We start from the raw sequence: 26,028 nt of genomic DNA, 5'->3' as shown, positions 1-26,028 counted from the left end.
CATGACATGTATTTTCTTCAACAGCCTGCTGTTTGCTGGAATAAAATGACACAAATAATGCATGCGCACCAGACAACAGCGACACATTTAGGGTAAATCGCTAATTATCGACAATGTTAACAACTGCTATCCTTACACGAACTGTTTAAAAATAGCAAAAACTATATGAAATAGTTTCACATATAGCAGTAATAAATACTGAATGCGAAACTCACAATTTCTACTAAATATAAGAAACTGTAAATCATCGCCACCCATCGGCTCAGCAGAAAAATCTACTATAGTAATTTTTCCAGTATTAAAAAGTTGCTGAAATATAGTCACTGGAATCCACGTGGAGACAGCAACTTCGAGTAACGATACACAATAGTAAAATCGAGAACCTATCGTGCGCTAGTTATAGTTTCCAACTAAAGTAAATGCTAGAAAAACACTATTTTTTGACAGCTGAAGTGGTTTGGTTTGGTTTGTTTTGAATTTTGCACGAAGCTACACGAGAACTATCTGCGCTAGCCGTCCCTAATTTAGCAGTGTGAGACTAGAGGGAAGGCAGCTTGTCATCACACCCACCGTCAACTCTTGGGCCACTCTTTTACCAAGTAATAGTGGGATTGATCACACATTATAACGCCCCTACGGCTGAAAGGTCGAGTATGTTTGGTGTGACGGGGATTCAAACCCGCAGCAGAAAGTGAAGGGCTTAGAAGATTTTGTAGCATGACAAAATTTAAGAGGTCAAAGTAGATTTAAAAGTAATCTCTCAGATTTAAAAAAATTCCTGTTCAATTTCTGCATTACCGTTAATAGAAGTTGCAAAAGCCCCCCAGTGGCTCAGCGGTATGTCTGCGGACTTACAACGCTAAAATCCGGGTTTCGATACCTGTGTGATGGGCAGAGCACCGATAGCCCATTGTGTAGCTTTGTGCTTAACTCAAAAAACAACAACATCAGTTGCAATAAATTTATAGTGGAGTAATAATAGGTTGTGTAGTCTGTACAAATTGTCAGCAGTATTCAGTCGTCTTCTTTCCTTGATTGTTGTGATCCCAATTTGTTGATTTTAAACTCTCAATTTTTAATTATCTTGTATGTTGACTTTCTTAATGAACAGCAAGGGGCAAATATATGCCTGAAATAAGATATAACCCTCACTAAGCACGTATAACATTTTATTAATAGAAACGCAGCCTTTTCAAATAAAACAAATACGCCTAAATAATGCATTAAAGTAATGATTTACTGAGCTATGTAGCTCTGTGTCTTGAGATTTCATTTAAACACGCGTTTAACACGTGTCGATTACAAAGGTAACCACTCGTAATATTGCGTCTATTATGTATTTATAACCACGTAACCAACTTTCAATGAAAATTAATCTACTTTTAATTAGGCCATGGATATTTGCAGCGTTTCATATGGTATATTTGTCTAGTTTTTGGTGCAAAATACCCAGCCGATTTTGCTGTAGGATTTAAACCAGTAATAATAAGAACAACAAATGGGCAAATTTTAATTTTGTCTCATAATCATGCAATCGTTTACTTTTCTTATTATCAACGTTTGGATGGTTTTAAATATTGAAATGAAGTTTCGTTTTAAGAGTAAGTTGGCTTTGTAAATTGGTTTTTGCCCAAATATTCTACTAGTTTTGAGCAAATTCCTGTGCAATTCACATTACTAAACTGTGGAAACGAAACCAAAACCTACATGTCAACGTTATTAATGTTGAAATAAAACAAGACCTAATGAACACATTTGGCAACTGACTAGGTGAAAAACTAAAGCTTCGAATTATACAGAGCTGTAGTATAAATATACATATATTTAAAAAAACAATGACCTATGTACGACTTTTTAACTTTTAACCTACTAGAACTTCTAAACCATATAGACATAGGTTCGACAGGAGATTTCGACGTTGAAACTACTAGATGTTCTGACGGAAACTGAAAAATGCTCATATGTTTGTCAGAAGATCCTCAACTGAGGCCCCGAAACTCCATCTCCTTTTCCTTTTCTGAAATGGAAGGTGATTGAACACAATATAAGCAATTTCACCTGGTGATTGGTTATTTAACGTTCAACTTTAACTTTGGTAAACTTATTTGTTGAATTTCGTGCTAAGCTGTTTGATGGAACTGTTTCAAAGGTCCCTATTAATGATGTGTTAGACTATGGAAAAGGCAGCTACTTAGACACCAGTGCTGGGACTATTCTTTATTAACGAAAAGTGGGATTCACTACACATTATAACGTCCTTATGGCTGAAAGAGCAATAATTTTCGCAGATGACATGTCTAGTACCTGAAGCAGCAGATCATGGATCACGTTAAATCAGGTGTTTGAAATAAACACCCTAAATTTTATTTTCTAGTTTTCCATTACTTTACTCCACTGTCATTCTGCTCTCCAGCGACACAGCAGTAAGTCTATAGACTTTAAATGCTAAAAACCAGGTTTCAATACCCATGATAGGCACATCATTATACCCAATTGTGTAAATTTGAGCTTAGTAATGCACAGACAAACTGTTGTAATCTTTGTCTTTCTGTTTTGATTTGTGCTATACGTCTGTATGTTCAGCATTAAATTCGAAAATCTATGGTTACGTTCGCTTCCGTTGTTGCACAATCTGGCTTTTCACTTCATAACAGTGGGATATAAGAATGAAAATCAAATCTCACTGTCCTAGCGGAGAACAGTAGACCAATAGCGGGTGCTATGTGCACATAACCCTGACTTTTCACTATAGACGTCTAGAGCAGATAACCCTCACTTTCGTACTGTTGACGTCTAGAGCAGATAACCATCACTTTCTTACTGCAGACGTCTAGAAAAGATAACCCTATCTTTCCTACTGTAAACGTCTAGAGCAGATAACCCTCACTTTCCTACTGTAGACGTCTAGAGCAGATAGCCCTCACTTTCGTACTGTTCACGTCTAGAGTACATAACCCTTACTTTCGCACTGTTGACATATAGAGCAGATAACCCTTACTTTCGTACTGTTCACGTCTAGAACAGATAACCCTTACTTTCTATATCAGATGAAGGTGTCAATGTATAGCATCGAATCTATAAAATTGATTCGTCTATAAATTATAGACAAAATTATGTATAAAGGTATTTCAGTCGTATCCACTGCTTTTAACTGATTCCTACCGTATTACAGTGTACCCGAACTAAACAGTATTATGTGTACATCCCTAATTTATTCTGTAGGCTCGTATATTCATCAACAGAATGTTAAATAATGTCCATTACCTGAAGTTGCGCCCTCTGGTTTAGTTTAGCTCCTTTTCTGCAACAATTACGCGATGCTGTTCCATGTTTATAGGTATTGTGTTCGGTATTCATGTTACGGTTACTAAAACTGTGGATTGCTGTGTCCAAACGACTGCTATAACGTACCCACAGCTTAAAGTACAATAAATATTTTGTGGTATGGCACGGATTCGAAACATGTTTCTCAGCTCCATAAGAAACTGTAATTGCTCGATCTCGCCCCTAACCCCCCCACACATAAAAGGTGTGAGAAAACATTGAGAATTGACTAAAAATACTCTATCTTTACCAGTCCTTTTTAGGTGATGAAACTTAAAAATGAAAGGGGCACAACCAAAAATTAAAAACGATAAGTTATTCAAGTAGAAACTAAAACTATGATAAAACAATGTTCAGAAACTAGTAACATTGAAAATTACAGTTTCTGTTTGGAAGACATTTTCCATATTTTATCCACCTTTATTATCACAAAGGTGATAATATCTTTATTATCATCAGGTGTTACTGGGTGTATTGTGTTGTAAACAATAACCTGATGTAATTCAGGTTTAACGGAGTAAGAGAAAGACTCGTATATATTATTTGTTTCATCAGAGGTTTGTATCAGTTCATTTGATAGAACACAACTGTTTATTTATTTATATTCTCTTTACACCGCTAGTGATTTTTCAGTCCTATTGGTAAGTGTAAACAGTATCACGTCTGTGAAGAATGTTACACACAAAACGTTTCGTTTCGTGTTCTGGTAGAATTGGTTTGCTTTCGTAAAATACTAAAACGAGGCGGCCCGGCATGGCCAGGTGGGATAAGGCGTTCGACTCGTAATCTGAGGGTCGCGGGTTCTAATCCTCGTCGCACCAAATGTGCTCGCCCTTTCAGCCGTGGGGTCGTTATAATGTGACGGTCAATCCCACTATTCATTGGTAAAAGAGAAGCCCAAGAGTTGGCGGTGGGTGGTGATGACTAGCTTCCTTCCCTCTCGGCTTACACTGCTAAATTAGGGACGGCTAGCACAAATAGCCCTCGTGTAGCTTTGCGCGAAATAAAAAAAAACAACCAAAACGAGGCTGATATCTCAAAATGAAGCTGTCCTTTCACACATTTTTGTATGTTTATGTAGTCAAATCTGAACATAGTTCACTGTGAAAATATTTACTGTCACAAAGACCCGAATGCTGGATACTTCACTATTTCAACTAACTCTTCTGCAACTTTGGAGGTATCAGCCCTAAACTTGACAGACGAATCTTGGGTGGCCCGGAGATAGCCTTATCTATGGTACGTCGCGTAGCTCATATCAAGATGGGGTAAAGGCTAAAATGCGTCTGGAAAGTCGCGTAGGCACAATGGGAGTTATATTAATGAGGTTTCAAAATCGCTAAGTCTGAACCGACATCCAGTTTTGAGTTCCAGATCCTCATCGGGAATTCACGACACCATGTTTGAAACGTTTCTCATACCCCCTAGTCACAAACTAGCGGAAACACCCGTGCTCGGGAACCAAGCTAACATCCCATTTCAACTACTGCCGATGGGGAAGATATTATGTTACGGTCAGTCCCACGATTTGTGGGTAAAAAAGTAGCCCAAGAGTTGGCGGTAGGTAGTGATAACTAGCTGCCTTCTCTCTAGTTTTACACTGCTAAATTATGGACGGCTAGCATAAATAGCTCTCGTGTAGCTTTGCGTGAAATTTAGAAACAAACAGACTAAATAAGATTAAACTTAAAAATATATAGCCATCAGGTTGTCAAGTATAGAAAAGTATTTAGATAAAAATTTACTTTAGAACAGTTTTAGAAACAAAATATTTTAGTATTTATACTGTTTACAATACTATACAATATACTGCTTTAAAGTTTTTACATTTACAATAAAGTGGCATACGAGGTTTACAAAATAACAACAAAAACTACAACAACATGTTGATATCCGATTACATTAGTGTAAACGAAATAATAATAAACCGGGCAGGTGAACTGTTTTATTTATGAGCGAGGACTATCTGCCTTCCTGATTATAATATATTACCTATCTTGATTTTAATATTATCATAGTCTACAATACTAAAGAAGTGCCTACGTAAAGCAATTATTGTTTTTGGTCTATACCGGAAAGGGTTTCATGATACAGCCATTTAACATAATACAAGTATATACACCCACTCTCTCCAGGTCACGAATAACATGGAGTTGAACAGTTTTTATTAACAAATACATAATGCTATGAAATATGTCAAATCATATGATGTCATATGCGTTATGTTAGATCTAAATGAAATAGATGATTTTACCAACATTTTGGAAGTTGGATAAAGGCTAATGTTAACACATTTTTACCAACAACCGTCAAGAAAGTTTTATACATGAAAAAAGAAACAACGAAAACAGATGACATTACGAGAAACCAAACAGATTTTATACTGGTAAATCAAAGATTATGTTAAACTAGTAAAGATATACCAGTAATAATGAACATGAAAATCAAGCTATTACCATGTTAGCCTATTACGATGTCATCACTATGAAATAAACAACAATGTTGCAGTTAAAACCAATTTAGACTTGTACATACAAGAGCTACGACAATAATCAGACTACACAATGGATGAAAAGGGCGTGGTTTAAAGAAAATGGATTACAGTTAAAATCAGCATGAAACATCACCTAAAGAAACACTTCCCGTTAAAAACAAGAAAAACGAAAGGGAATGGATGACTGGTGAGATACTGAAGATAGAATTGAGAAAGAAATGTAAGAATACTGACAGATATGAAGAAATATATAGAGAAATAACTGAATGAAAGAAAACTGGCTAAAAGACGTGTTCTGGCAGACCGAGAAACTTGTGTGTCTGTGTAGATCCAAAGTAATGCATGTTGAGAGAAATAATTGAATAATGTACAGAATAACATCAAAAAAGACAGTGGACGCATCAAAGATAAGGTTGGGAATATTCTAGTTGTTTAACAAGAGATTTCAGAAAGATGGTTAAAATACATAACGGAACTTGTATGATGATGATAGAAAACCAATCTCGGGGTTGGGAGCAACGACTGGACAAACCATTCTTAAAGGCAAAGTGCAGGTCATAAACGTAATGAAAAATGGACAAATCACTTGACCAGGTGTTTTATCAGTAGAAATATTAAAATCATTAGGTAATTACAACGTTAGTACTACAACTGACTATGTAATATAATACATGACACTGGATATATACCAACCGAAATAAACAATCTGTATTTGTTCAACAACAAAATGAGCCCAAGTTACAGAACTGTACAGACGTGAGAAGAAAGATTCGTATTACCAAACCACTCTTAAAGGTAATACAGTGAAAAATAGTAACAAAGATAGAGCAAGAATGGGTTCAAACCAGGATGTAGCACAAGAGAAGGTATCTTTAATCTGAGAACAATCTGTGAAGATATTACAGAGGACCAAAAATGTATATTATATGTGCTTCATAGATATTACACTAAGGTTTCTGATATGGTTAAACACTTAAAGATGGTAGGGACTGATGCGGAACGACTTTAGAATATGACAAAAATGTACTGGGAACAAACAGTAGTAGTAAGAATAGGAATTAATACCAGATTTTAAGATCAAGAAACTCGTAAGACAAAGATGTGTATTATCGTTTAGTCCATTCAATCTGTACAGGTAAAAAAAAATTACAGAAATAGAATATATAAATGGAGTAGTGATTGGTGGAATTAACATGAACAACCTAAGATATACAGATGGCACAACACTTCTTCTTCTTCATGTGTCAAATCTGCGGCAGACATCGACGACCATGGCATGCCAGACTTCTCTGTTGTCAATCCTCCTTATCAACTCGATGTTGCTCATTGAGTTCTTGGTGACATAGTTATTGAGGCTGTTGATATATTTAGTTCTTTGACACCCTCTGCTTTTCCTCCCTTCTATTTTTCCACATAGCATCTGTTTCTCTATCCCATTCTTCCTACAGATGTGTCCTAGAAATTCCATTTGTCTCTTTCTTATAGTTTTCATGAGGGACCTTTTGTATCCTGCCAGTTCCATGACTTCCACATTTGTTTTTCTTTCAGTCCATGATATTTTTAGCATCCTTCTAAGGAACCACATTTCAGCAGCTTCTAATCTCTTCTCTGTATCTTTGTTCAGTGTCCAGCTCTCACAGCCATATAAGAGAACAGACCATACATATGATTTCAAGGTGTTAATTTTTGTGACATTTGTTATGTTCCTGTTTGTGAATATGGACTTCATTTTATAAAAAGTATCCTTGGACATTGCAATTCTTTTCTTTATTTCTGTGTCACTCTTTGCATTTGATGTTATAGTATATCCAAGATATTTGAAGCTTTCGACTTGTTTTATTCTCGCGTCCTTGCCGGTTATGCTACATGTGGGTGTAATTGATTGTTTTGAGATAACCATGCACTCTGTTTTCTTTGCGTTTAACTGCAAGCCTTTTTCTTCACTCTCGTCTACTGTTGTTGTGAGGAAAGTCTGTAGATTTCGTTAGGAGTCCGCAATAAGGACTGTGTCATCAGCGTAGCGCAAGTTGTTGATATTGCATCCGCCTACTTTGACTCCCTGATGTTCATTGATGTTTCGTAGGATTATTTCGCTGTATAAGTTAAAAAGATCTGGTGAAAATACACATCCTTGCCTCACCCCTCTTTCAATTGGTCTATATTCACTCAATTCATTTTCAATTTTGATAGCTGCCATTTGCTGCCAGTAAAGGTTTCTAAGGATTCTTAGATCTTTAGCATCGATGTTCAGGTCTGGCAACATGTCAAATAGGTCACCATGTCTCACTTTGTCAAAGGCTTTAGAATAATCGATAAAACATAGATATAAATCCTTTTGTACTTCCAGTGATCTTTCCATGAGCATGTTTAGAGCGAAAATTGCATTTCTAGTGCCTTTATTGGCTATAAATCCAAACTGAGTATCAGAAATCTCTGGTCTTATCTTATTCCTTATTCTAGACATGAGCACTCTTAAAAGAACCTTGGTAAGATAACTCATTAGACTAATTATCCTGTGCTGTTCACAGTCTGTTGTTCCGGGCTTTTTCGGCAATGCAATAAAGACTGATTTTTAAAAGTCTTCCGGTATTTCACCCGTGTCATAAATAGTGTTCAGTAGTTTTGTCACTTCCTGGATTCCCACTTCTTTTAGGGCTAATAAAAGTTCAATGGATATGTCATCTGGACCAGCTGCTTTGCCTTTATGTATCTTCTTCATTGCATGTTCCACTTCATCAGGCATAATTGGAAGGCCTTCTGTGTCTATTTCTATGTGTGAGGTTGGGCTTCTGTTGTCGTTATATAGTTCCCCAATATATTCTGACCATCTGTTAAGTATATCTTTTTTATCCATCAAGATTTCTCCATTCTTAGATTTTAAGCATCCTGTTTTTGCTGATGGAGTCTTTCCTGTCACTTCACTAATTTTCTTATGTATATATTTGCTGTCTTTTACCTTGTTATTTTCAATCTCTGTACACTGGGTGTTAATCCATTCTTCCTTGGTAACATTGCATTTTTTCTTCACAAGTCTATTTATTTTTTGGTATTTTTCCTTATTAGGTTTAGCTTTTCTTCTCTCCTCCATTAGATTAAGGATTTCTGGAGTAATCCATTTTTTGTTTACTCTTTTTCTGGCAGTAGGAATATGATCTTTAGCAGCTTCGTGGATGCTTTCTTTCATTTTTTGCCATTTTTCTTCAGCAGTATTCAAACTGTCAAGGATATCAAATTTATTCTTCACACATACGATGTATTTCTTCTTCAGCTCTTCGTCTTCTTCTAGAAGGTTCTGTTGTAGTCTTGGTTCTTTTTTGGATTTCTTTAACTTTTTCAGTTTGACTACCATGGTTGCTACGACTGGGATGTGATCACTGCTGCAGTCTGCACCTGGCATAGATTTGCATGATGTTATGGAGTTACGGTATCGTTTTTCATCAAGATAAAGTCAATTTGGTTTCTCACTCTGTCTCCAGGGCTTTTCCACGTCCAACATCTTCTTGGATGATTCTTGAACCAAGTATTCATTACAGCGATGTCATGCTCTTTGCACCAATCAACAAGTTTCTCTCCTCTTTCATTTAGCTCTCCGATTCCAAATGGTCCAACTGTTTTGTCTATTTTGTTCTTTCCAACCTTTGCATTGAAGTCTCCCGTAATGATCTTAATATCTTGTGATTTTAGCTGTTTCATTGCCTTTTCAATGTCTTCATAAAATCTTTCAATTTCTGTCATGACCTTGTCTGCAGTTGGAGCGTAAGTTTGAATAATGCCAATGTCAAATGGTTTTCCACTAAGTTTTAGAACCATGACTCTATCGTTGACACCCCAGGGCCTTTGCACATTCCACATCCAATATTATTCCAACCCCTCTTTGATGGTCATCACCTCCTGAGTATAGAATCGTGAACTCATCTGATGTTATACTGCCTGCTCCTTTCCATCTCACCTCCGAAAGTCCGAGTATGTTCGTCTTCATTCTTTTCATTTCTTCTTTAATGTTCTCTAATTTACCTTTTTGCAGCATTGTTCGAACATTTGAAGTACAAGACCCAATGACTTGCGCACATGTTAGACTCCTTGGTCCGTGTTTCAAGACGGGTCGGGTGGGTGACCGACCTACTCGCCGCCGACCGTAAGCACCTCATGGGCGTCTTGCATCGGACGCCTTAACCCGGCTTTTGGTTCATCCCACAGCACCAGTTCTGCTTACCAAAAAACTACCGTTTCTAAATGTATCACATCTACGAATGAAGTACATGAAAAGGCTTGAATGGAAATTAATACTGAAAATGATATTAAGTAAGAGCCAATATGTACCTAGAATCAACGTAACTACAGAGAAATCATAAAAAATGTTTACACTGGTCTATGAGACTAGTCATATGCTACTTATGGTCAGTACTACTATATAGTGCTGATACTTGGGTAATATCTAAAGTGATTGCTAAAAAGGTTGAAGCACTTGAAATGTGGATCTATGGAGATGGATAACATTAAAGATTAAATGGGAGCATTATGTAGCAACTGTGTTACAATAGCAGAAAGAAGACAACGACGCTTCAAGACAGACAACCTACTTCAAACAGACGACACACGATGATGATAATATCTTGAAAATCCTATCTTGATTTTAGTGTTATTGTACACTAGTCTGGACTGTTCCTATCCTAGTTTTAGTGTTATTGTACATTAGTGTGGGCGGTTCCTATCCTGATTTTAGTGTTATTGTACACTTGTCTGGGCGGTTCCTATCATGATTTTAGTGTTGTTTGTATTCCAGCCTGGTCGGTTTCTCTACTGATTTTAGTATTGTTTGAACTTTAGCTTGGACGGTTCCTCTACTGATTTTAGTATTGTTTGTACTCTAGCCTGGACGGTTCCTCTACTGATTTTAGTATTGTTTGTACTCTAGCCTGGACGGTTTCTCTACTGATTTTAGTATTGTTTGTACTCTAGCCTGGACGGTTCCTCTACTGATTTTAGTATTGTTTGTATTCTAGCCTGGACGGTTCCTCTACTGATTTTAGTATTGTTTGTACTCTAGCCTGGATGGTTCCTCTACTGATTTTAGTATTGTTTGTACTCTAGCCTGGACGGTTCCTCTACTGATTTTAGTGTTGTTGGTACTCTAGCCTGGATGGTCCCTCTACTGATTTTAGTGTTGTTGGTACTCTAGCCTGGATGGTTCCTCTGTAATGGTTAAAATTTTTGAATCGTCGTAACAATCTGCATGTAAGTTTTCCTTTTCTTCCTGTAACATCTTGTTCAGGTGGCGGTCAATCAGTCAAGAAAGGCTCTATGTTTAAACGTTACAGTACATTACGTAATTAAAGTATTTACGACGAGAACTTTTGAAGTTTCTGTGTATCGTTGGTTGATTATCGTCGTCAAAAGCAAAGCTATACAATGCGGTATTTATACCCTACTCACCATGGGCATCGAAACCCGACTGAGACGTCGGGTGGGGGAGTATAACTCCTTGTGGTCGTATACAGTCCTATAATTTTGTAAAGAGGAGCAAATAAACACGTACAAGTCAAGCAAACTGTTTAGGTATTTGAGTTTCTCTGTTTTTATTGGGTGTCCAAACGGGACTTTATAAATAGCCAGCCCTCTGAACATCAGTGAAACTATAACGTTGATGTGAGGGCAATCAGAAACGAGGCTTAGTTAACAGTAGTTACAAATCTTGTACCAGAGCTAAATTAGCATTAACAACTATGTGTCCTGAAATAATAGCTTGTTACAGCAGGAAACATGAAAAGTAGAAAGATTTTTATCCTGTCTTATTATAAGCTGCTAATTTCTTGTCACGACCTCACAACCCCTGTGTAAAGATTAATTACATTCATATCTAAGAGCTCAATGTGAATATTAAAAGTGGTTAAGAAATAAAATGCTTGGCTTATTCAGCCGAGAATAAATGGCTACTAGTAGGTGTTTAACTGTTTATTGTTTATATTTCTAGTAGCCAGCTGGTTTGCACTCCGCATGAGCTATGCTCGTTTTTTGTCATTAATTCTTGTAGATGTTGCCACTTTGTTTGTGGGATAACTCGTCGTGTTTAAAAGGAATACTGTTTTGTTATCTACAGTACATATTATAAACTTTCTAACAAACATTACTGTAAGTGTGAAAGCTGACAACTGTAAAGAAATTCCAAACCTACAGCTTGAACTCTAGGACTTTATTTAGCCAATAGGACTTATGTTTTTCCAAGAGTACAAGCTGCTGTCATTTCTCTTCTCTCAAAAGGCCTTTTAAGTAAAAATTTGGAACTTCATGTAATTTAGTATTATGTTAAAGCAATTAGCGGACTGCTTTACCAACGACGTGGCTCGACTCATAATCTGAGGGCCACGGGTTCGAATCCCCGTAGCACTAAATACTCTCGCCCTTTCACCCGTGGGGACATTATAATGTTACGGTTAATTCCACTTTTCTTTGTAAAAAAGTTACCCAAGAGTTGGCAGTGGATGTTGGTGATCAGTAGCTGCTTTTTCTGTAGTCTTATACTACTAAAGTACAGACGGCTAACTCAGAAAGCCCTCGTGTAGTTTTGCGCGAAATCAAAACCAACAACCAACCAAATTGTAGGAGTCTAGTATCACACGGATACATTTTATTATTTCTAGTAGCTCCTCATTGTCCAAATCGCTGTTACACATTTTACTTTGATTTCCATACCCTCTGTGTTCTGTCTGCCCAATAAAAGAAATCTATTTAGTTTTCTCGTTGTTGATTGTAATTTCGCACAAAGCTACGCGATGGCTGTTGGACTATCCGTCCCTAAGTTAGCAATTTAAGACTAGAGGGAAGACAGCTAGTCATCACCATCTACTGCCAACTTTTGGGCTACTCTTTTACCAACGAAAAGTGGGATTGACTGTCACATCATAATGGTTAACTAGTGATGTGACTGTGATATCTAGTGACTGATGTCAACATTGAAAGAGAGAATGTGTTCGGTGACAGATTTGGACTCGTAACCCTAACCGCAAGGCCATGTTAGGCCAAATAATCTAAATTGAACAAAAATGTTATTTTAAAACATAAATCTGTAAAAAATAGAAAATAGTGATTTAGTAAACAATATATTGCGAAAAAGACGAATGTCATAAGATGTTAATATCATGTTGTGATAAAATGTGAGACACAACTTCAAGCGAGAGGTCTGCACGGATTAGGGTCTGGCCACGAGACGGGTAATAACAAAAAAATATGAAGGTTCAAGCCAAACATTGATGAAGTGACTGTTTTCAAGATTACATATAAACATTTGAGTTTCCTAGGCCTTTTTGCTCGATCTTTTCAGTTTTTAAAAAAATATTTTGAAACTAATCTTTTGAAAGATGGTACCTAACCCCACAACTACAACGACAAATATTAATTCCTTAGTTTTTATATTCCGTTTCAGAATTTTGTAATCCTATAAATATTGTTTCAGGCCTCGTCTCCTTTGTTAGAACGTTCATATAAAATAGCAACTAAAATGTATCCTTATCAGTATTTATATTATTACCTGTTTCTTGTCCTTATTGGTAGTTTGTAACATAAAAACAAACCACATCCTTCCACGGTCGACCGATGCTGTTTATCATGTGAGCAGTCGGGTTTAGCTAATCGGGATGGGGTGGGTTAATGTATTACAAATACCTGTAGGGGTCGAGCCGGACAGACTTATACTCCAAACTGTGTGATTGATTTTAAACAAAGACATCGCTAAGTATATTTATGGTTTTAAGAGTTTCCTGTGTGAAACTAATCGTCGCGCCATCTGTTGGTTCATCTTTACTTAGGTAACCTCATTATTGTATATGCTATTTCTGCATATTTTAATGTTTAACCAGTTTATTTCATTGATATTAGGTATTTAGGAATGTTGGGAGCATCGATGCCTTCCAAAGTCCTGAAGAATTATGACAGCCCGAGATCGGATCAGCCTGCTAATCACGGCACGTCCATTTGCTCGAGCGTCCCCGGTCTCGTGGCTAAACAGAGAAACGTGTGTGAAGAACAGCCGTCTTCCATAAACGCCATCATTATGGGCATCAGGCGTGGCATCGTGGAATGTCAGCAGCAGTTCCGGAACGAACGCTGGAATTGTACACCTGAAGGAGACGAAAACGTATTTGGATACACATTAAACAGAGGTCAGTAGACGAGATGCAAGTTTAGTCTCAAACAGTCCCACAAAGTCCTGACTTTATCATCATCTAGGCCCGATATGGCCAGGTGGTTAAGGCATTCGACTCGTAATTTGATGGTGGTGAGTTCGAATTCCCGTAACACCAAACATGCTCGCTTTTTCAGCTGTGGGGGCGTTATAAAATTACGGTCAGTCCCACTATTCGTTGGTAAAAGAGTTGGTGGTAAGTAGTGATGACTAGCTGCTTTCCCTCTAGTCTTACACTGCTAAATTTGGGACGGCTAACGCAAGCCCTCGTGAAGCTTTGCCAGAAATTCAAAACAATCAAACAAACAAAACCATCATCTGATATTAATTAAAAACTAGATACTACTTACTAATTACTTTTATCCTATATTTCGGCTGCTAATGTGCTGTCATCTTTAGGTATGTCCAGTGAAGGACTATATCTGTGGTGGTAGTGTTGAACATTGTGCATCTTAGGTCTTCTTAACAGAGAGATTAAGACCCGCAATGGAAAGTTAAAAACAACATAATATTATGTTAACTGAACAAAAAGTCATCAAAATCTACTAACGAACATACAGTTGAGAATTGATATTATTGATCTGGTCTATCATGTAATGAAAAAAAACTAAACATTAACTTGGAATAACACTAAAAAGAATGGAATAATTCACTTAATTCCTTACACACTTAATAACCTAGCATATAAGTCAGTAAAAACATGGACGTCTCCTCTTGAAAACATTCAAGTTATTAATTGGTTCAACTTCTGGTGGGGAATGTGGAAGGCCCTAGTTTACTGGACAATGTATCATATTTCCATCAAGAGGACCCAGGATCGAATCCTGATCATTAATAACCGAGAAATAGGTTTATAAGCCTTTCTGATGCTAGACTAGCCACCACCCCCCCCAAAAAAAAAAAAAAAAAAAAAAAAACACACGCACACAAAATTACTGACCTACTGATTTGCTTCTAGCGATAGCATCAGGTAACTTGCGATATTAAGTAGCCTGGAGGTTTATCTAAGTATAAGACAATACAGTTCGTCTCCGACACAGATGTCCATCTTAAACCAAACACAGTTTATACTTTAAAACACTTCTGTTAACGTTGAAAATATTTAATTTAGTTTGTTTATAAAGTTACTATCTTTATAACTTTCTTCAACGCTAATGTCGTCGGTCTACGAGAGAAAACAGACTGTAGTCACTAAAGTTATCAGTCTACGAGAGAAGACAAACTGTAGACACTAAAGTTATCAGTCTGCGAGAGAAGACAGACTATAGACACTAATGTTATCAGTCTACGAGAGAAGACAGACCCTAGACACTAATGTTATCAGTCTACGACAGAAGACACTCTGTACACACTAACGTTATCAGTTTACGAGAGAATGTAGACACTAACGTTATCAGTCTACGACAGAAGACAGACTGTACACACTAACGTTATCAGTTTACGACAGAATGTAGACACTAACGTTATCAGTCTACGACAGAAGACAGACCCTAGACACCACTGTTATCAGTCTACGAAAAACAGGCTGTATTCACTAACATTATCAGTCTACAAGAGAAAACAGACTGTGCACACTAATTTCGTCCTCTGATGAAATGTTTTTTTTACTACAGACATTTTAAGTTTCTCAGTATTTTTATAACAGTGTAGCTGTAAGAGCTACGTTTTAATAATGTGGTTTACTGTAAGTAATATACATGTTATGGTTGATATAAGCTGGCCCGGCATGGCCAAGCGCGTTGAGGCGTGCGACTCGTAATCTGAGGGTCGCGGGTTCGCATCCGCGTCGCGCCAAACATGCTCGCCCTCCCAGCCGTGGGGGCGTTATATGTGACGGTCAATCCCACTATTCGTTGGTAAAAAGAGTAGCCCAAGAGTTGGCGGTGGATGGTGATGACTAGCTGCCTTCCATCTAGTCTTACACTGCTAAATTAGAGACGGCTAGCACAGATAGCCCTCGAGTAGCTTTGTGCGAAATTCAAAACAAACAAACAATGATATAAGCTATGTTTCAATAATAGGGTTCATTGTAAGTAATACACTAGTTATGGTTGATAGAAGCTTTGTTTCAATAATACGGTTCATTGTAAGTTGTCTACTTATTATGATTGATAGAAGCTATGTTTCAATATTGGGTTCATTGTACATAATATACTTGTTAATTAAGGTTGAAAGTGTGTGCCCACTACGAGTCAATATGACTATGAACCAGGAAACAGATGCTACTAGATAATAGTCTTTATAAATGTGGACCAAGAAACAGATGCTACTAGATATTAGTCTTAATAACTGTGGACCAGGAAACAGATGTTACTAGATATTAGTCATTATCAATTTGGACTAGGAGACAAATGTTACTAGATATTAATCATTATGACTGTGAACCAGGAAATAGAAACCAGACTGAATATTAGTCACTATAACTGTGGACCAGGAAACAGATGTTACTAGATATTAGTCATTATCAATTTGGACTAGAAGACAAATGTTTAAGTTCACAAACTCTGTTAATTATCAACATACCTTCATACTTTTTGACAAATGTACACGAACTGATGACGTGCTCATTATAGATAGAACTAAGGGTCGTAACTTGTGTGAATAGTGAAAGAAACTTTATAAGTAGTTAGAATAATGATTTTCCTTAATTCTTTGTCTACAACTTAAAATTACAATAATATTAAGAAACAGAAGAAAGATATTGATAAAACAGATGGAACGAGTGCAAGAATAAACGAGAAATGTCATTAAACTATATAATTTTGTGTTTCTCTACTTGTATGAAAACAGTAATAAAACACATAAGATTGATTACACTGAATAGTTAGATTACATTAATCTATTTCCAGGAAGCCTGGGCCGTTTCTAGTTTATGTAAAAACATCTCTTTGGAACATTCAATGTAATCGTGATAACATATAATTCTGAGCGAACAACTGGTAATCAACCAAAATAAAAATCGTAATAATACATAATATTTGAAAATCATCTTGATAATTTGAAATTAGTTTCTATGATTTCGAAGCGACTAGACAATTATTGTCTGTCAAAATGCATACGCCTTGTTGAACAATGGTACCAAACGAAATGCTTTATCGGCAGTAATTAGGGATGTAGTGATACATTGGACATATAACAACGTATTCTTTACAGCTTGTACTTATAAGTTCTCAGAAGAAATTCAGGGGTTACAGAAATCGGAATCCCTGTTCTATCATGGCCTTAAACGTTGCCATAGAAACAAGACAGTCGTGAGATCATAGCTGTTGGTGTTCTTATTTGCATATATATAACATACTAAAGCTACAGCCTCAGTAAGTGCTAACCCTAAAATCTATGTATCACACTATAGTGCAACTGTTAATCTTTTCTTATACAATATGAGCTACCATATCTCTCGATAAATCAACTTCAGAGGTTAATATGTGTAATAACAGCTATAAATAACACCATGAAGCTGCGAGGTGTTCTTGTAATTGTGGTCTTGTATAATAGTTGACATTCACGTCAGTCCAACTCTTCCCTTCCAGTATGTCATAACAGTGTTTACAGACACTGGTTGACATTCACGTTAGTCTAGCTTTTCCCTCCAGTATGTCGTACCTTAACGGTGTTTACAGACACTGGTTGACATTCACGTCTGTCCAGCTCTTCTCTTTCACTATGTCATAACGATGTTTACAGACACTGGTTGACATTCTCGTCAGTTCGGCTCTTCCCTCCAGTATGTCATAACGATGTTTACAGACATTAGTTGACATTCACGTCAACTCAGAAGGTGTTGGGAATTAAAACAGAAATTACCTTCTCTGAATTAATATTTTAAACGAATTTTATGGCTGCTTTCTGGTTTTCAAAAGTTTTGTTTGTTGTAAAGCTACACAGTGGCCTAACTGTGCTCTGCCCATCGCGAGTATTTAAATCCATCTTTTAGTGGTATACGCCCCTGAATTTCTTCCGCGACAGCAGGAGGCCTTTATGGAATAAAAATAGATTTGAAACTACGACGATAAGGATTAAGATAATTTACCAACTAAAGTGATTCAGTCTTAAATGCTGGTAATTAACAAGGGAGAGCTGTCCATTTTACTGAACTTTTAAAATGTGTCCTTCATTTATTATTAATCCACTCTACGGACCAAATTTGACTATGGGGAACCCTATTTTGAGAGAATAAAGTGTGGACATGTTGACACAAACTTGTTGAAACGTTGCACATTTGTAATAGTTTCTTTCATTGCCTGTTAAAGTCGTCTCCAAACTTTTGTGATCTTAAAATCCTTTTTATATTTATGAGTAAATAACATTGCTCATATTTCTACCAAAGAGTAGCAAAGGGAATTGGTAACGTATTAGCCTAATGAAATTTAAACTGCTTTATTGAGTTTTGGTTTCAAAATTTATAAAAGGGGTGTTAGGTTCATTTTGCTTACACCACAGTTTAATGAATATTTCATTATAGAAAGAGAAGGTACACCCCTGTGAATCGTGTTGTTTTTTTTATCTCTTTGTAATTGTAGGTTAGTCTAATCATTAACGTCTGACACAGGCTTTGTCGACGAAGGTGGAACCATCACAGCAATGAATACTAAATACCACTTGCTTATCGTTTTTACTTTCACTCGCCACCTGTCGGATACAATGTCGATTAATGGTAAAATTTCTAGCATGATGTACGACAAATTTGCCAATGTAGTATGAATACACTAAGATTTTTTGTTCTAAAAAAGCCTTTTAATAGCGCCACCTTTCTGAGACCTCCGTCAGTTGTCAGAAAACAAGATTCAAAAATATCGTAGATGAAACATATAGGAATGTTCCCGTATCACGCAAAAATACCTTTTACACTGATGCAGTTGTGAAATGATTTGTTGGCTTTGATACTTTTCATTAGGTAAAGTAACCAGTGTCCACGCGGCTAGCCATCATGGTTGTCAAATAACACTAAAAAACAAAACGGTTTTTCATAATACTATTTGTTACGTTCTCTCTCTCAAGATAATAAATATATTTAATACATACGATCACACTTTAACGTATCGTGATTAGCTTAGCTATACATGTTCGTGGAATTTGTTATATTTAATGCCATATGTGTGTTTTTTATCACATAAGACGTATTACTGGACATTAGTCATTGTAATTAAGGATATCACATAAGACATGGTACCGACATTACTTGTTATAACTAACGGTTATGATTTCTACGGTTATCTTAGGACAAAACAATATGTGTCAATCGCACGAAGTCGAATCCACGTCTTTATCAATACAAGTCTATAATCTTACCCGTTGGACAGGGACTAGGTAACCAGAAAGAGATGTGTAAGTCGACGAACTTGTCAATATTATCGATACTTATTTTTAACAAATGACGTCCTTAACAAATGTTTGTGCATAAAGTACAAGAACTGATTCCCCTCTCCTAACCTCGCTGTAATATTTTGCCCTCAATGATACAACCATCACTCTGTATGAATGTACGTATTAATAGTATGGATTTCTTAACTAGCGCAATGGGTGAAAAAAAAATCAAACTGGAATAGCGGTTTGCATTTCTTCTCTGTCTGCAATACCCATCCCTAGTGCAGCGGTAAGTCTACAGAATTACAACGATAAAATAAGGGGTTCGATTCCCCTCGGTGGGCTCAGCAGATGGCTATCTGCTATCGACGTGGCTTTGCTATAAGAAAACATAAACACACACAAACACACTGTCTATAGCATAAAAGAGAGTGAAATTACAATAACAGAAATACAGAAAAGACCAATTCTAATGGAGCTCTGTGTAAAACAGAAGGAAACGAACTGGAGTGCGAGAAGAAACGAGAGATGTCATTAAACTATATAATTTTGTGTTTCTCTACTTGTAGGAAAACAGTAATAAAACACATAAGATTGATTACACTGAATAGTTAGATTACATTAATTTGTTTCCAGGAAGTCTGGGCCGTTTCTAGTTTATGTAAAAACATCTCTTTGGAACATTCATTCTAATCGTGATAACATATAATTCTGAGGTAACAACTGGTAATCAATCTAAATAAAAATCGTAACAATACATAATATTTGACAATTATCTTGATAATTTAAAATTAGTTTCTGTGTCTTCGCCATAGGTAATGTTGTCTGTATGATGTAAATAGCATCTGCACCACAACTATCTATACCTATTACATTCTAACCGCCCTGATGAGCAATGGTATTGAACGTAATGCCCGATCGGCATTAATTATAGGAGATGCAGTGTAGCTGATATATAAAAACATTTTTATTCGCTTATGACGCCTTAGAAGTAATCCAAAGATTACAAAAATTCGGATCGCTGTTGTCTCATGTTCGAAAGCGTTTCCATTGAAACAAGTACTGAGGAGTACACAACACACATATCCCATTGTTGTAGTGCTTGTCCTAAACACTTTGTATCACACTATAATGTAATTGTTATTCTTGTCTCACACGAGATTAGCTACCATATATCTCAGTAAATCAACTTCAGAGGTTAATATGTGTGATGAGAGTTATGAATAATACCATGGAGCTGCCAGGTGTGTATACAGGATGACATTCACGTCAGGTCCAACACTTCCAGAGGTTAATATCTGTAACAAGTAAACACTATCTGTTGTATATTACTTTGTTAACGTACAACAAGTAAACACTGTTTGTTGTATCTTTGTTAATGTACAAGTAAACACTTTATCTTGTATCTTACTTTGTTAACGTACAACAAGTAAACTGTCTGTTGTATCTTACCTCGTTAACGTACAACACGTAAACACTGTCTGTTCCCATGTAAAACGATTTAATGACAGTGTGTGTGTCTTTTTGCATTTATATCACCATAAGTTTTTACATGTTGTCACACAAACAACAGATGATAGGTGTCTGTAACTATCTCGGTTTTCATGAATGTTTTTGGTAAAATCAGTCAAGTATTTTTGAAACTAAATACCTTATACAACTTTCACAAGATATTGATCGTCGTATTATCTAAATACAGGTTTGGAGTTCGTGTATTTGTCGATGATCTGGTTCTCATTGCTGTAATAACAAAATATTTCCATTCTTTTCTTGAACGTGTTCATCAAGTTCCCATTATTTTCAATATTTTGGAATTCTGTTTTTCTCAACATGTAATTGCTATCAGACTCTGCTAAAGAATGTCGACCTTTAGCATAAAATGACTTCATGTAGGTCTTAATTTTAAACAAGGATCTCTATTTTATTTGCGTCATTTATCTTTTATCTGTTCAATACATTATATTAGTTTCACGGCGTTTTATGCCAGAATTTATCTGACTAATTTGTACTGCATAAATACAGAGCCACAGAGATAACGTTTATTGAAATTGAGTAGCCGTTTCGTTTATAAATCCTACCATAATAAACCTGTGTGTACAGTAACTCTTTCCCCGGTGGTCACAATTACCGTGAACGTGAGACGGAACGAGAAGAGGGTTGTAGAAATAAACCTCATGTGTAACGAATTTGTAGGGACATCCAAACCACGTATTTCGTGATAGGATCCATCTTTATCCCTTACTCTGTCTCGTCAAGTAGTTTGTTTTGACACATTGGACCTTACAAAACAATGGTTCGTCGGTTCAAAAATAAATTATTCAATTTTACACAGGGCGTTGTGAAGACAACATCTCATGTTGGATAACGTTAATAAACGTTTGTCTTTCACATGGATCCACGAACTGACAGTTAATAATCATGGTTGTTTACTCGTAATCTTGGGAACGGTTAGTAAACTTCAAAATCACCTCCCATGTTTACTATCTTGTATTCTCCCATTTCATCTCAGCTGTTTGTTTAACCCAAACTCCTGCGTTGATGGTCAAACCTCGGGCAACTTTCAACGACAACCGAAATAGACGGTAGCCAGAAAACCACCATTTAGCGCCGTAGTTGTTTAGATATAAGACCTCACACAAGACATTGTGTCTGACTAGAAGGACTCCTGCAAAACATGCTTATATAAAACCAAAAATCATACGTAGATAGAAACGGTGTTATTGTACGCTAAATAAAGATGATGTTTGTTCGTTTGTTTGGTTTGAATTTCGCGCAAAGCTATACGAGGGCTATCTGCGGTAGCCGTCCCTAATTTAGCAGTGTAAGGCTAGAGGGAAGGCAGCTAGTCATCACCACCCACCGCCAACTCTTGGACTACTCTTTTACCAACGAATAGTGGGATTGACTGTCACATTATAATGTCCCTACGGCTGAAAGGGCAAGCATATTTGGTGTGAAGGGGATCCGAACCCGCGAAAGATGATGTTATTGTAAGTTAAGTATAGGTAGTGTGTTATAGTATCTTAAGTCCAGTTGATGTAGTTCATTGAGCAAAGATGGTGTTATAGTGCTTTAAGTAGAGATCGTGCTAAAGTTCGTTGAGTATAGACGGCGTTATAGTGCGCTAATTAGAGATGGTGCTATTGATAGTTCTATCGGCACATTGCGCTCCAGAAAGTTAGGAAATAAAAGGCAGTTCTGTCTAGAGTCCGTTTTGTTATGAAATAAAAGGCAGTTCTGTCTAGAATCCGTTTTGTTATGAAATAAAAGGCAGTTCTGTTTAGAGTCCGTTTTGTTATGAAATAAAAGGCAGTTCTGTCTAGAGTCCGTTTTGTTATGAAATAAAAGGCAGTTCTGTCTAGAGTCCGTTTCGTTATAAAATAAAACTCTGCTCCATCTAGATTTCATTACGTTATTAACTATAACACAGTTCCATCTAGATTTCATTACGTTATTAACTATAACACAGTTCCATCTACAGTTCATTTCGTTTTGGAATAAAACAACTCCTTCTAAAGCCTGTTTCGTTATGAAATGAAACACGAATTAATCCAACTAGAGTCCATTTTGTTCTTAAATAAAACAAAGCTCCTCCTAGAGCCTGTTTCGTTGTGAAATAAAACACAGCTCCATCTACACTCCTTTTCGTTTTGAAATAAGATACGACTCCGTCTAGAGGCTGTTTCGTTATGATACAAAACACAACTCCGTCTAGAGGTTGTTTCGTTTTGAAATAACACACAGATGTAAACCTTCAGATTTTAATATACGTTAATTGTATGGACGTGATTTATTTGCTATTGTTCACATACCATTTCTTCGGGTTCCAAGAGTTATAGCAGGTTGAAAATATATTTGATATTGTAATATGTAATATTTAATAAAAGCTTTTTGTAGCAGTTGGTTTTATCTTCTTCCTTGTAATGCTATATTTTAGTCTATAAAAATAACCACCTAGAAACTATAGGTCAGAAGTATTGTTTTGTTTGTTTGTTTTTGGAATTTCGCACAAAGCTACTCGAGGGCTATCTGTGCTAACCGTCCCTAATTTAGCAGTGTAAGACTACAGGGAAGGCAGCTAGTCACCACCACCCACCGCCAACTCTTGGGCTACTCTTTTACCAACGCATAGTGGGATTGACCGTAACATTATAACGCTCCCACAGCTGGGAGGGCGAGCATGTTTGGCGCGACGCGGGCGCGAACCCGTGACCTTCAGATTAGGAGTCGCACGCCTTACGCGCTTGGCCATGCCAGGCCGAGGTCAGAAGTAAAGGTTACTTATGTTACTGATATTAAGGACGTTTAGATGTTAAATAATCAACTAGAAACTATATGTCAGAAGTAAAGGTTACTAATGTTACTGATGTCAAGGATGTTTAGATGTTAAATAATCAACTAGAAACTATATGTCAGAAGTACTAATGTTACTGATGTCAAGGATGTTTAGATGTTAAATAATCAACTAGAAACTATATGTCAGAAGTAAAGGTTACTAATGTTACTGATGTCAAGGATGTTTAGATGTTAAATAATCGACTAGAAACTATAAGTCAGAAGTAAAGGTTACTAATGTTACTGATGTCAAGGATGTTTAGATGTTAAATAATCAACTAGAAACTATATGTCAGAAGTAAAGGTTACTAATGTTACTGATGTCAAGGATGTTTAGATGTTAAATAATCAACTAGAAACTATATGTCAGAAGTAAAGGTTACTAATGTTACTGATGTCAAGGATGTTTAGATGTTAAATAATCAACTAGAAACTATATGTCAGAAGTAAAGGTTACTAATGTTACTGATGTCAAGGATGTTTAGATGTTAAATAATCAACTAGAAACTATACGTCAGAAGTAAAGGTTACTAATGTTACTGATGTCAAGGATGTTTAGATGTTAAATAATCAACTAGAAACTATATGTCAGAAGTAAAGGTTACTAATGTTACTGATGTCAAGGATGTTTAGATGTTAAATAATCGACTAGAAACTATAAGTCAGAAGTAAAGGTTACTAATGTTACTGATGTCAAGGATGTTTAGATGTTAAATAATCAACTAGAAACTATATGTCAGAAGTAAAGGTTACTAATGTTACTGATGTCAAGGATGTTTAGATGTTAAATAATCAACTAGAAACTATATGTCAGAAGTAAAGGTTACTAATGTTACTGATGTCAAGGATGTTTAGATGTTAAATAATCAACTAGAAACTATATGTCAGAAGTAAAGGTTACTAATGTTACTGATGTCAAGGATGTTTAGATGTTAAATAATCAACTAGAAACTATACGTCAGAAGTAAAGGTTACTAATGTTACTGATGTCAAGGATGTTTAGATGTTAAATAATCAACTAGAAACTATATGTCAGAAGTAAAGGTTACTAATGTTACTAATGTCAAGGATGTTTAGATGTTAAATAATCAACTAGAAACTATATGTCAGAAGTAAAGGTTACTAATGTTACTGATGTCAAGGATGTTTAGATGTTAAATAATCAACTAGAAACTATATGTCAGAAGTAAAGGTTACTAATGTTACTGATGTCAAGGATGTTTAGATGTTAAATAATCAACTAGAAACTATATGTCAGAAGTAAAGGTTACTAATGTTACTGATGTCAAGGATGTTTAGATGTTAAATAATCAACTAGAAACTATAGGTCAGAAGTAAAGGTTACTAATGTTACTAATGTCAAGGATGTTTAGATGTTAAATAATCAACTAGAAACTATATGTCAGAAGTAAAGGTTACTAATGTTACTGATGTCAAGGATGTTTAGATGTTAAATAATCAACTAGAAACTATATGTCAGAAGTAAAGGTTACTAATGTCAAGGAAGTTTAGATGTTAAATAATCAACTAGAAACTATATGTCAGAAGTAAAGGTTACTAATGTCAAGGAAGTTTAGATGTTAAATAATCAACTAGAAACTATATGTCAGAAGTAAAGGTTACTAATGTCAAGGAAGTTTAGATGTTAAATAATCAACTAGAAACTATATGTCAGAAGTAAAGGTTACTAATGTCAAGGAAGTTTAGATGTTAAATAATCAACTAGAAACTATATGTCAGAAGTAAAGGTTACTAATGTTACTGATGTCAAGGATGTTTAGATGTTAAATAATCAACTAGAAACTATATGTCAGAAGTAAAGGTTACTAATGTTACTGATGTCAAAGATGTTTAGATGTTAAACAACAAATTAGAAACTGTAAAGTCTAAAGTCACTGACTTCAGACTACCACGTATAATGTAATTATAATACCCTTCATAAAGGATGAACACTTACCATTGTAATAAATATTTTTTAATTATTGTTTTTAGGTAGTAGAGAAACTGCATTCATTCACGCTGTACTGAGCGCCGGAGTTGTTCACGGTCTCACCGAGGCATGCAGTGGTGGAAACCTAACGGTGTGTTCGTGCGACCGTTCCCGAGATGGTAGGTTCACTCATGAGGGCTGGAAGTGGGGTGGTTGCTCGGACAACGTGAAATTTGGTGTCGTTTTTGCCAAGCACTTTGTAGACGCTGCAGAAAAGGAGTCCGGTCGAAACAGAGACGTGAAGGTTGCGATGAACCTTCATAACAATCACGTCGGTCGACTGGTGAGTGTCAATATAGGTCAAAGTAATCGGTTGTCATTCGTACGTGACTTATTACAATCTAAAATGAATTTCCTACAATAGCAGTCTAAGATAAAAAGTATCTACCAGGAAGTTATAAA

General features: G+C 36.2%; 1 protein-coding gene across 4 annotated transcripts in view; it reads left to right on the top strand.

Annotated features, from left to right (window-relative positions):
• LOC143253478 (protein Wnt-16-like) overlaps positions 1–26,028 on the top strand; it is an 88,080-nt gene that overhangs the window by 45,194 nt on the left and 16,858 nt on the right. For all 4 annotated transcript variants that reach the window (XM_076507457.1, XM_076507455.1, XM_076507456.1 and 1 more), the window contains 2 exons: positions 13,691–13,974; positions 25,629–25,909. In XM_076507457.1, coding sequence (XP_076363572.1) covers positions 13,701–13,974; positions 25,629–25,909 — 555 coding nt within the window. In that variant the 5' untranslated portion in view covers positions 13,691–13,700. The remainder of the gene's footprint in view (positions 1–13,690; positions 13,975–25,628; positions 25,910–26,028) is intronic.

Source organism: Tachypleus tridentatus, chromosome 6, assembly GCF_004210375.1.
Source record: "Tachypleus tridentatus isolate NWPU-2018 chromosome 6, ASM421037v1, whole genome shotgun sequence".
Lineage (NCBI taxonomy): Eukaryota > Metazoa > Arthropoda > Merostomata > Xiphosura > Limulidae > Tachypleus > Tachypleus tridentatus.
This window is presented reverse-complemented; position numbering and strand designations above follow the sequence as displayed.